Below are 12,950 nucleotides of genomic sequence, written 5' to 3'. Positions count from 1 at the left end.
CGGGAGCTGGAGGCGAGGGCTGCCCAGGGCTGGGGCTGTACGCTCACCGCCACCCCTGCTCCCCTGCTGCTGGTCCGGGGAGAGGCCTTCTCTGACAGGTTCTGCCTTGCACAGACACCGCTTTGAGGGCTTTCCTCTGCTCAGACCTGCCTACACGAACATCCTGCGAATGTCCCCTTCTCTCCTCGGAGTCTTACTTTTCATAAAACCTCCTGAGCCCCATGGATCGAGGAAGGAAATGTTTTCCCAGAGTAATCTTCATTTACACAAATACCATTGATTGACTGGATTGTAATCGTCCTGCTCATTTGAAATGTCATGATTCACCACATGGCAAATCCCCATGAACACACTGTTGTCCCAGCCCTTGGTGTTCTACTCGCTCTAGGACACTGGCCGTACTACCCAGCCTCTACCCTGCCCTTACCTTCGTTTTAAAAACGTTTCAGCTTCTCATGAGAATTTCTGCTTCCAGAACCACTTAAAAGGGTGCTCTGGGGGAGGATGTACGTTTTTACCATATTGGTGCTCCCCATCCCAAAACACGGCATGGCTCTGGGACCTGTCCTTTTACCAAGGCCTTATGTACCGTCACTCAGCGGATCTGGAAGGCGGCTTGCGTTTCTACAACTACTGTAAAGAGCATCTTTTGCTATGTATGAAAAAAACCTTTTTTTTTCTCTATGTCCACCTTACTAAATTTTTTAGCTCAATATTTAAAACAGTCTACTTAAGTAAAATCATGCCTGGATGCGATTCAAAAAAACCAACAGAAGACCGGAGGCCCTGGGAGAAGACTCCCTGCCCAGTGCCACTCTGCAGAGACCAGGCGGCCCTTGCCCCAACGGCTTCCGAGACTGACACGTTATGGAAGCAGAACAATCTTGGCTTTCTCCAGAGGCGCAGCTGGTGGATTCAAACTGCCGACCTTACAGTCAGCAACCCAGCTACTTAACCCATTAGGGCCTGGCAGCGACTGTTAAAAATCCTCTTATTTTCCAACCAAATCTCTGGCAGTGTTCTCCTGAAGCAGTGTCCTCCTGAAGCACAATCCTCACAAATGAACAGTTTTTCCGAGCTAATCAAGAGTACCCCCCCTTTAATTAGTAATGGATTTGGAATTTTATCAAAACCTGTTTAAGCATTTTAATCTTCTTCCGCTTTAAATTAATAAATACTATTTTCTAGTATTACTCATCCTTGCATTATTAGAGTACATCCTACTTGATCTCAGTGTGGGGCTGCTTTAGGACGGTGCTTCAGTGGATCCTGCTTGCTGACATTTAAGACTTGGATCCACAATATGCGTATCAGTGAAATGTGTGATGCCATCTCTGTCGGGTTTTAGAACGGGGGAGGGTTCCCTCTCCCCATAACGTGCGCACTTTTAGTTTAAAAACTTCAATCCTCAGGGATCTCTTTCGCCATCACCTTTCCTTTGTAAATGAAAACAAAGCTTTTAACAATTAAAGATCCCCAAACACACAGTTCCTGTGTAAACTAAGACTGACCACAAACCTCCAAGTTCAATTAACAAAGAAATTGGTTTAAATTAACTAAATTCAGCACAGTCGAAGTCAAGAACAAAAGTGTCAAGCAAACACACCCAAAGTCAGACTCACCCCAACCCTATGCTAACCCTGCACCCCGACACTGCCATTGAGTCAGCCCCCACCAATACTGACTGCAGAGTGAGGAGAGCTGCCCAGAGGGTCACACGACTGTGCATCTTGGCGATGAGACTGCAGCTTCTTTTTCCCACACAGCAGCTGGTGCGTTTGGGGGGGGGGAACCCCTCCACTGAGCATGTTGGCCAGCAAAAAGAAAACGAGCGAGGCTGTCAGGGAACTGGCGGGGGCGGCAGGGGATGTTACTGTCGAAGGGACACTGAGTTTCTGTTTGGGGTGATCTGAAGCTTGTAGAAATGTACCTGAAGAATGTAATTAGTATCACCTAAAAATGGCTAGGCCGCAAATGGACAAATATATGAGATTAAAAGACACAGCAAGGTTTTCCAAAGGTTACTGGGTAAGGGGGAGGCAAGGGGAACCAGGAACTGCCAAGCACACGTATGAGCTTGGATGAAGGCAAGGCAGCACAGCCCCTGGGAGAGGTTGGCACAGGAGCGCAGTAGGAGGTTTGCCAAGCGTCAAAGGCAACAGTGGCTAATGCTATTACACACAACCCTGCAACAGCAGTAAGGACAGACTAGGCATTTACAAGTAACACTTAGGTAGTTCCCTAAAGCTGAACAGGGGTGAGATGGCACGTGGGAGTGCGCCCACACGCACATGAAGGCCCAATGAGGATAGTGCTACACGTGTGCTGGTACTGCTGCAATTATATCCAGGTAGATACTAGAGCACACCAGGGGCACGTTCTGAAGACTGCTACCCATGACTGGATTCTGGGAGGGAATGAGTCACTGGGCTTGAGAGCTGAGGACCAGTCTCCACGGGCATCTAGGTCCACTGGCCTAACTGTCCCCAAGGACAATGTTCTACGTCCTGTATTGGTAGGTAGCATCGAGTCTTAAAAGTTTAACCGTCTACATATGACCTCTTCCCTGGAGGATGGACAACAGAAGTGACTGAAGGGAAATGTTGGACAGTGTAAGATATGACAAAATAGCAATAATTTATAAATTATCAAAGGTTCATGAGGGAGGGGGAAACGGGAAGGGGGGAAATGAGGAGCTGATACCAAGGGCTCAAGTAGAAAGCAAATGTCACATATTATTATCTCTGCAGGTCTAGCTAGGTAAGATGGGCGGGATAAACAAGCTGGAGGAGAAAACAATGTGACTGATGATTCCAAGGAGGCATGGGCGACAGGGGAAAAGAAGTGGGTGTTAACAAACCCAGGGACAAGTGATCCAAAATCCATGGAGAGGAGGGTGTAGGAGGCCTGGTAGGGTTTGATCAAGGGCAATGTAACCGAGAGGAATTACTGAAACCCAAATGAAGGCTGAACATGATAGTGGGACAAGAGAAAGTAAAAGGAAATAGAGGAAACAACTAGGAGGCAAAGGGCATTTATAGAGGTCTATATATACACAGACGTGTGCATATGTAAATATATATAATAGGGAAATAGATTTATGTGCATATATTTATAAGTTTAGTATTAAGGTAGCAGATGGACATTGGGCCTCTACTCAAGCACTCCCTCAACACAATAACACTTTGTTCTATTAACCTGGCATTCCATGATGCTCACCTTCCCTAAGCGATTGCTGAAGACAAATGGGTGCATAAGCAAATGTGGTGAAGAAAGCTGATGGTGCCCAGCTATGAAAAGATATAGCGTCTGGGGTCTTATAGCGTCTTGAAGATACACAAGCAGCCATCTAGCTGAGAAGCAACAAAGTCCACATGGAAGAAGCACCAAGGGCTCCAGTAGAAAGCAAATGTTTTGAGAATGATGAGGCAACAAATGTAAAAGTGTGCTTGACACAATGGATGGATGGATGGAATGTGGTAAGAGTTGTACAAGGCCCAATAAAATCATTTAAAAAAACCAAAATCTTCATTACAATCACTTTCACTTGCTGTACTTTCATTTTTTAAATCATTAAAATAAGTTCAATCCTCTTCTTGCACTAACCAAACCCAAAGCCTGTCATTACATTGATTCTAACTCACAGAGAACCTCTACAGCAACAGTTCTCAACCTGTGGGTTACAGCCTCTTTGGGGGTCAAACGACCCTTTCACAGGGGTTGCCTGATTCATAACAGTAGCAAAATCACAGTGATGAAGAAGCAAGGAAAATCATGTTATGGTTGGGGGTCACCACCATATGAGGAACTGTATGAAAGGGTCGCAGCATTGGGAAGGTTGAGAACCACTGCTCTACAGTTTCCAAAGCTGTAACTCTGTCAGAACAGACAGCCTCCTTTCTCCCACAGAGCAGCTGGTGGGCTTTTACAGCCACTGATCTTCAGGTTAGCAGCTCAGCACCGAGAGGAGGGCAAATTAGGAACCATACACACCTGCTCAGACTTAAGGACCTCCTTGTGCCCTGAGCGGACTTTTTTTAAGTTCAACACCTATTTCCTCCATTTTGCCTTCTTGTTTATCATTCCCAACCTGCCTCCCCTGCCCATGGGCTTCATCTGAGCAACCACTGATGGTGGGGCAGACTACCGGAAGAGGCCAGCTCTGCAGCCACGGGGACGGTCCCCTTCAGCTCCCGAGGAAGACGACGGCGACAGGGGTTTCAGTTAGTGCACCAGGAAGGATGTTAGTTAGTAAACCAGGAAGGTCATCAGTTAATTTGCTTCCTTTCTTAAGTGGAAAGAGTAACGCACTCCAATTGGCCCAAGGAGGGAAAGTAAAGATACATTTCCAATTCTGGACAAATTTAGGCTGCCACCTTGAATCCTGCCACTCATCCCGTGCGTTTTCCCAAAGGTTTTAGTGGTGTGCAATTCACATCCGCAGTTCACTAAGCGCAGTCACATCAAGTAGAGCTGTACAGTCACCGCCACAATCCACTTGGAACATTTAACTCATTTCCCGTAACCTCGCCTGCCTTACACCAAGGAACCTTTAATCCAGTTACTGTCCCTTATAGATTTACCTATCCTGAATTTCACATATAGAGAAACATTAAAAACAAACAACAAAACTAACCAGATTAAAACCTGAATTAAAAAGAAAGCAGAAAATACCAGAAACTAGAATAAACTTAAACGGATAGAGGAGCTCAAATAACAGGCTGCTCAATTCTACACTAACAGCAGCTGCAACGATCCACCTGCCAATGCATGCTGCGTGCCAGCAGGCTAGTCACATGCCTGGTTCACCAGAGGCTCCATCCGCATGCAGCACCCCTCCACCTTTCAGTTGTTTACACTGAAACAACTTTCAAATGGGTGAAAATGGAGATCAAATGATAATTGAATTTTGACCTAACTACGCCTGCAATAATCAACTATACAATGCTCTCTGTCTGATAACAGGATACTCGTATCCCTCCTCCACTACGATCAGAAGGATTCACCTGAGGCCTAATCCCATGTATGGACCCTGGAAATGGATTCTGGGCTTCCCCTGTCATCCATAGCCTTCTGCAAACAGGATTGTGTCACAATTCTTATGTTGTGTGAGATTTTGGCAAGAAAACCAAAACTCTATGCTCAATCCCATCTAAACATCTCAGCATTTCAAAATTCGATAGTTCATTTGTGCTGCACTAAAAACGCCACCTAGGTGAAGAAAGCTGATGGTGCCCGGCTATCAAACGATATAGTGTCTGGGGTCTTAAAGCCTTGAAGGTAAACAAGCGGCCATCTAGCTCAGAAGCAACAAAGCCCACATGGAAGAAGCACACTAGCCTGTGTGACCTCAAGGTGTCAAAGGGATCAGGTATCAGGTGGCATCAGAATAAAATATCCTACCATAGTGGATGAGGGGGGAAGTGTGGAGTGGAGACCCAAAGCCCATTTGTCATCCCCTTGCAGAGGGGTCTCGAGGAGGAGATGAGTCAGACAGGATACGATGTAGCAACGATGAAAAAATACAACTTTCCTCTAGTTCCTAAATGCTTTCTTCTCCCCCACTATTATGATCCCAATTCTACCTTGCAAGTCTGGCTAGACCAGAGGATGTACACTGGTAACGATGGGAACTGGAAACACAGGGAATCCAGGGTGGATGATCCCTTCAGGACCAGTGGTGTGAGGGGCAATGCTAGGAGAGTGGAGGGTGAGTGGGTTGGAAAGGGGGAACCAATTACAAGGATCTACATGTGACCTCCTCCCTGGGGGACGGACAACAGAAAAGTGGGTAAAGGGAGATGTCAGACAGGGCAAGATATGACAAAATAATGATTTATAAATTATCAAGGGTTCATGAGGGAGGGGGGAGTAGGGAGGGCGAGGAAAAATGAGGAGCTAATGCCAGGGGCTTAAGTGGAGAGCAAATGTTTTGAGAATGATGAGGGCAATGAATGTACAAATGTCTTTACACAACTGATGTATGTATGGACTGTGATAAGAGTTGTATGAACCCCTAATAAAATGATTAAGAAAGAATAAAATAAATTAAAATGTCACTTAGTAAGAGACATCTCATTTTTGAGACTCAGCGGGCTCGGCGCTGAGCTGCTAATGTCAAAATAGTCCGCTGAAATCCTCCAGCCGTGATAGGCTGTCGTAGACCCAGTGGACTTATGGTCTCAGAAACACTAAGGGGCAGTTCCCTGACTGTCCGATAGGGTGGCTATGATGGCAGTGGTGTCCCACCTTGAGGTTCTTTTGCCTCCAAACTCTAGTACATACATGTGGTTAAGACTGGCATTTCCTCCCTCTTGAAAATGTCTTTTTCTTTCCCAATTAGATCATGCTTATATATTTTATATATACCATAATAAAGTTTAAGGGAGAAAAGGAGAGGACAAAACTGAGGACTTATCAGCTACTATCATTTACTCTTTAAAGCTGACATTAAGCTACTTACAAAATGAAAACCAGGCCTGAGAACTCAAAGGAAAACCAGCCAAGAACATAAGACAAACATGCTCCCAGCCAAACCCTAAGCCCCTCAGGCTGTCAGGATGGTCTGAGCGTCTGAAGCTCACACCAGTCAAGTCAGATTTGAACACGCCTCCGCCAAGAAAAATGCCACATGCCTCGCTGACTCCTGTTGGCAGTCCAGCCAGCCACGTAACTTTGAGTCACACTATCCCGCTGCATGGTCTCAAGGAAAGGCCAGTCTGCTCAGTAGTGAAGTATCCTTGGATACGTAGTAACCTCCAGCCTCAAGACACAGAACACTGCCCACCAGCTGGGCTGGGAGGACCCAGCCCAGAAAGCAAGACAGCAAGACACCTGCACGGAGAGCCTCTGACTGTTCTAAGCAGAGAGCAGGGAATGTCCTGGTGTTACTCAGCGCTGACAAGGCACTATCAAACATGGCAGTTCACCGACTGGGATCTAGGAGCAGTGTCTTCTGTTTTACTAATGTCAACATTATTACAATTCTTGAATTTTTAAAAAGTGCCGTCAAAATCCAATTTAAATTATTTGAAGCTGATTCCTTGAATACTTTAATTTTTTCCTGCTTTCCTGCCTAAATGGTTAAAGATGTGTTTTCTGATTAAATCAGCATGTATTCACATGCTCTAGACATAAGGAGCGAATAATCTGACATCTGACAGGAAGCCTATGGTGTTATTTCTGATGTAGGCTGTACTCTAAGAGAAGCGGCATGGACGGACGGGCTCCTGGGTTCCTCTTCGGAGAAGGTCCTCTGCCCTGGCTGGTAGGGTGGGAAAGGGCTGACGCGCTGACTCAGCGGTTTCCTGCACACTGCTTTGCTCTCGGTTCTCCCCCTCTTGCAGCGACGTGTCAGAGCCAGCCCTGAAGGGTGGACAGGACCACAGGCGGCAGTGCCACCAGTCAGCACGCGGCCGTGCAGCAAACGCGCCCATCACGGTGACGCGGGGACGTGGGCCGCCCTCTACCAGCGAGCGTGTATCTCCACTAGTCTGTTCTCATTCCCAAGCAGCAGGGATCCTCAGAACGCCCAGAAATGCAGAAAGATTCCATAACTGTGCCTTCCAGGGCTCGAAAGGACTGGTTTGACTTTAATGAACTACAATTTAAGAGCCATGTGTAACTGCTGGTTGTTATGTTGGACGATGATGTTCTGGATCAATAGAATCTATTTGTTTTAAAAAGATACAACACTCACATATGTATGTACAGTGTTATTTACTTCAATGCCTCAAAACCCAGCGTGTATTTGTCATTTCACTCACCATGACAACAGCCCTGAAATGGCTGAAAATGAGAGAAACTTGGCTTTTAACGAACACAGGACAGAGCGGTCGCCTGCAGCAGTTATTCCACGATCGACACAGAGCAGCTCGACCTCCTTCTTCCTACCCCCCTTCCTTTTTATGACCAACAAAGCAATGAGTCATTGTAGAGGCGACCAGTCCATACATTCACGATTATCAGTGAACATTTTATGAAGGCCTTCTGCTTTGATTAAAGTGATTCATAACCTTGGGGAGGGGGAGGAGTTCTCCCAAGGTAAAGGTGAATCTTAATAGTCCTGCAGTTTGTAAATCAGGTTAAAGTCTTACCACCTGTTTCCTGTGTATCAGCAAGTGGTCTCCCAAACCGCTACTCAAAGCAAACAAGGACCACCGTGATGGACAGAACCTGCAGATTGCTGTCTCCTCCGTGGGGCCTGCATAAAGTCGCCCTCACTGGATTGGAAAGTGTTTGCTTAGAGACTTTCAACTGTAGAACAAGTATTAAAGAGGAGACCGAGTAATATCTTGGGAAATTCTTATTCAATGAAGTTTTTCCAAGTAGGAAAAGAAATTCAGTCTTAGTAAGTCACAGCATACATCCACTGGAGGGGGGGAGGGGGGCAAACATACTCTCTGGGGTTGTTTTTACCTCGCAGTGAACAAACCGGTCCATTTTCTTGATTCTTAGCGCGCTTATTTCTGAACTGACTTGGAATATCTAATGAAAGGTCTTAAAAGAAGGAAAACAAAGAGTTGTCAACAAGCATGTAACGACCCTCAATGAAAAATATCTTCAAAACCAGGCTTACTTCTAAAGCTCTGCCTCATGTCCACACACCAACGGTCTCTTACCTAGGAATGGGTCGAATTTTCTGGATTCTGTCCCGCATATCAGACAGTTCACCTCGTTTTGGAGAATCCCACCAAATATCGCTGTGACGACAGTCGATGCTCCGTGTCTTCAAAAAACCACAAAGGAAGCCACGTCAGTGAAAAGCATGCTCTTTACCAGTTGAAAAGGTAAACTCATCATCTGTCAAAGACTTACGTAGATGAAATCAAAGGCAAAAGCATGGGGCCCTCAGCACACCCCTCTGCTTTCTCGGAGTAGCCCTCCCCCCCGTGGCACCACCCTTCCCGGCGCCTCAGGCACGCTGTGCACGGGCCCACACGCCACGGCATGGAGGCCGTTTCTGGTTTAGGGTTAGTGCTCATCGTGAACAAAAGATACACCAAAAAACACCAACGGAAAATGGAGGGACTCCATAAAATTCCTTCATGTTGCTGCTCACGCTGCTTATTTAATTAAACGGAAAACAGCTTTATTACAAAAACAATGCATCTAAAAACTCACCGGAGTTCTTCCTTATAACCTCTTCCAGGGAGGAAAAAACAATGACCATCAAACTTTGGGTTATAATTATATTTAATTTATGTGGCATTAATTTCAACCATTACTTAATTAAACAAGGTCCATAAATAAATTTTGAAATTGCTGTTTCATTTCCGCCGTCTGCCCACTGAGAGCCTCTAAACACTGACTGCTCAGACAGGCTCTTCCACTGAAGCACAGCGGCCCTCGGGAGATTTCGATTCCTGGCCACCCCCGGGGTGTCACAGAACTGTGCTCTGCAGGTTTTCAGTGGCCGACTGTTCAAAGGATCACCAGGACTTTCTTCTGTGGCACCTCTGGGCTCAGACCCCACAATCTTTTTGTTATTGGCCAAGTACACATTAACTGCTTGCACCAGGAACTCCCTCCTTATGCCGCTCTCTGAGCTCTTTCTGTTGGCACTAATGATACTCCCTGCACTAAAGAGCAGAGATGTGCCAGTTATTTCTCCCACCCCACCCCACTTTCATAGGTGTGTTCACATGAACGAACACAAACGTCACCCAAATGACTTTTTTCCTAGTCTTACTGAATAGGACTCGTCCCTCGGAAAGGCCTCCTCCAATGAACTTAAGAAAAAATACCAGGGAACCTGAACTCAGAACCTTTGAGGATAAAGCTATCACTTCTAGTTCATTAATGGGACGTGCCGTGACCACACGCTGGGAAACCATGAAATGGCGTGAATTAGGACTGAAAACCCAGTCTGTAACGTGCGCTAGGAGCCCCACCGCGGTTAGGAGCTGGGCTGCTAACCGGAAGGCTGGTGGCGCGAGCCCAGCAGCGCAACGCGGAAAGCTGCGGCCATCTGCTGCCACAGCAGCTTCCGGCCTCAACTCCACGGCAACGGTGTGAGTGATACACAGCCCAGGCTGCCTGCCACCAACGACGACGCTCGCCCTCTCACTTCACGCCCTGTACTTTGTGAAAGGGTCCCATCATCCACCACACGCTGAAGTGGTTCATACGGTTTTCAGTTTGCTGCGGGCAGTCACACAGGGTCCCGCTCTTCTAAACCGGATTGGAATTGAATCAGAGCTACTAGGACATTGGACGTGAGGCTGAGGGTGTCTTGATTTGTTTAAAAGCATCTGCACAGTGGCTGCTTGGAAAAGGCAGGGCAGTCTGCTCCCATGGAGATTTCCCACCTTGGAAATGCTGAGGGGTCGCTGTGACTCGGCACTGACTCAACAGCACTTCCGGAGTCCTCTGGTTTCCACTGTTGCGTCTTAGAACCACGGACACCAGCAGTACTGATGGAGCCTCTCTATGCTACCTCCCACCGCTTTCTTCTTCCCAGGAGTCTGTCTCTAAGCCCCTTTCTGCACAGCTCGGCACTGACAGAACTATTGACAAGGTGGGTCAAAAGGAGACCTCTGCTGATCAAAATCTAGGCTGAACTAACAGTAAACCACATTGCCTCAAGCACAAGAAATGGCTGGTCTCAATTTTAAGCTATTATTAAGAAGGAAAGCAATCTAAAAGTTGTTTGTTTTTTTAAATTCAGTTTGACGAGTCAAAAATAAAGAATGAAAATTCTGAGCACTTAAAATTGCCTCAGTATCATTAAGGAACAGCTAAACTTTCAAAAAATTTAAGTTCAAATTCCAAGACCAAAGTAAGGTTTTAAGGATAATTCACATTCAAGATCATTTAAGTTTTGGGTTTTTAGTGAACACACACAATTAACTTGGTCCCAGAACCCAAACCACAACCATCAGGTGACTAATTCACAGTAGGGTGTCAACGACTGTGAATCTTTAGGGGAAACAGTCTCCTTTCTCCACAGAGTAGCTAGTAGTTTTGAACCACAGACCTTGTGGTTAGCAGCCCAGTGCTCACCTCACAGAGCTACCAGGGCTCCTTTATTTTGGTATGGCTTATGAAAACCAAGTCTTGTACCCATTCTACAATAGATTTGGGAGAAAATCTTTAAAATGCTTACTTGTACATGTACTTTCTATTATTTCTTCCAATTGACAGCAATAACCACCACTAAACCAGTAGCTGTGGAGCCTTTTCTGAGGCCCAGCAACTCCACTGTGCAAAGTGGAATGGTGTCTCATAGCACCCCAGGCCAATGTCCCACAGGGTCCCCAGCTGAGTTTCTACAGTTGATTTCCAGATGGAGAGTTCCAGGGCTTTCTTCCCAGGTGTCCCTGAAGACTTGAACCACTAACCTTTTGGTTTGCAACAAACATAGTCCCCATGTGCACCCCACTGGGACTTCCAAACACTGGAGCCAACCCAGCATACCAACACCAGATGTCTCTGGCAGGAGGTGCATGTTAGTCCACTCAGTCCCAAAGTTCAAGTTCTAGTGCACCAGAAACCCTCACTTTGCAGAACACACTTACAGCATACAGTGACACCAACAGACACGTTTGAAGCTATTACCCCATTAAAAGGAACCAGACTCTTACATGCAACATTTGTTACTGGCAGACACAGAAGAGTTCTCCTGCAGAATTGTTGAGCGGGAAACACCGTTGAAACCGCCCTGGAGCTCCAGGTGTAGGTGGTCCAAAAGGTAGCGCATAAACTCGTGGGCATCCTGCTGCTGGTAACCCCTGCAAACAAGAGAAACCGCCGTCACTGGGGCAGCTCCGCCAGCCAGGGCCTTGACCGCCACCTGCCTTGCACTTAACACGGAAAGCTTCCTTTCAAGAAAAGGCCTAATACTTATAGATAATTGGCCATGTAGTGACCTCCTGACCCCTCCTTATCCAAGTGCCCTGGAGGGCTCCGAGTCTTTCCTGTGCCCACTGAATCGGTCAGAGATGCTTACAGCACAGCGTCCCCAGAAAACAAAGTCCAGTGGGCCTATCAAACTGCCCCGCGGCTCCCTTTCCTCCAGTCAGGAGGCAGGGGTTGCCACTGTGTCCTCGACCTCTAGGAGCCCGCGGGAGACCAGGAGCCTCAGCTATTCTAGACGTTTACCAGAGAACAAACAGCCCTCCCTCTGAATTCTTCTGATTCTGACTACAGAGGTTTACAATTCCAGTTGAAAATATTTTAAAATTTCTGAAAGCTTTAATAAGTACCATTTCATATGTCAAACTCAACCATTTCTGGATGTCTTGGGTGACCATTTACAGAACAACCTGAGCCATCTACCACAATGTGATGGTGATCATCCCACTTCCTCCGTGCTGACCGTGTCCCTTTGTCCTTCTTCCTGTTTCTGTTCCCTCCTGCCCTTCTCATCTCACGACAGGCGTTCTAAAGAGTGAGCCTACCTGGGATACTGCTCACCCAAGTGACTTCACCTGTCTTTTAAGCACGCTACACAAGTTTCCCTCTGTAGTAGACATAGGTCTCCTTGTTTGACTCTGGAGGGACCGCCCCTCACATGTCTCCAGCCAGGGTGCCTGAGCAGCTGGCAGAGGGGGTGAGGAACTGGACTCAGGATGAACCAGCTGACCACGGTGGCAGACCAGCTAATATGGAAGTGTCATGGCCCCAAGGCAAACACGGTTCCTTACACTCACATGCTGTGACTTCCAGGAAGCACTACGCTTTCTCCTCAAAGGCTACAGAAAGAGCAACAGAAAACCAGCGTCCTAATTACGCAAGGGCCACTCCTGCTGGAGCTTACACTGCACAGAGGGACAGGATCACGCCCTCATGCATGCTGGGGCCCAGAGACGATGCTGCTGAGACCTCGTGCACCCGCAGGTGCCTGCTGTCCTCTCACGGCCACTCCCTGGCAGAATGAAAACAAACCACAGCCAGGCAGCTCTTGCAGACAAAGACAGTCCAGGAAGGAATGATGAGAGAAACAGGAC

The 12,950-nt window shown here is 47.0% G+C and overlaps 1 protein-coding gene across 1 annotated transcript in view; it reads right to left on the bottom strand.

Annotated features, from left to right (window-relative positions):
- Positions 1–12,950, bottom strand: part of USP3 (ubiquitin specific peptidase 3) — a 108,282-nt gene that overhangs the window by 11,374 nt on the left and 83,958 nt on the right. Inside the window, exons 9-11 of the mRNA XM_075532318.1 lie at positions 11,586–11,732; positions 8,622–8,728; positions 8,419–8,499 (exon numbers count right to left, since the gene is read on the bottom strand). Of these exons, the coding sequence (XP_075388433.1) occupies positions 8,419–8,499; positions 8,622–8,728; positions 11,586–11,732 (335 nt within the window). The remainder of the gene's footprint in view (positions 1–8,418; positions 8,500–8,621; positions 8,729–11,585; positions 11,733–12,950) is intronic.

This window comes from Tenrec ecaudatus, chromosome 14, assembly GCF_050624435.1.
Source record: "Tenrec ecaudatus isolate mTenEca1 chromosome 14, mTenEca1.hap1, whole genome shotgun sequence".
Lineage (NCBI taxonomy): Eukaryota > Metazoa > Chordata > Mammalia > Afrosoricida > Tenrecidae > Tenrec > Tenrec ecaudatus.
The sequence above is the reverse complement of the archived record's forward strand: the minus strand, read 5'-3'. Positions and strand labels throughout refer to the sequence as shown.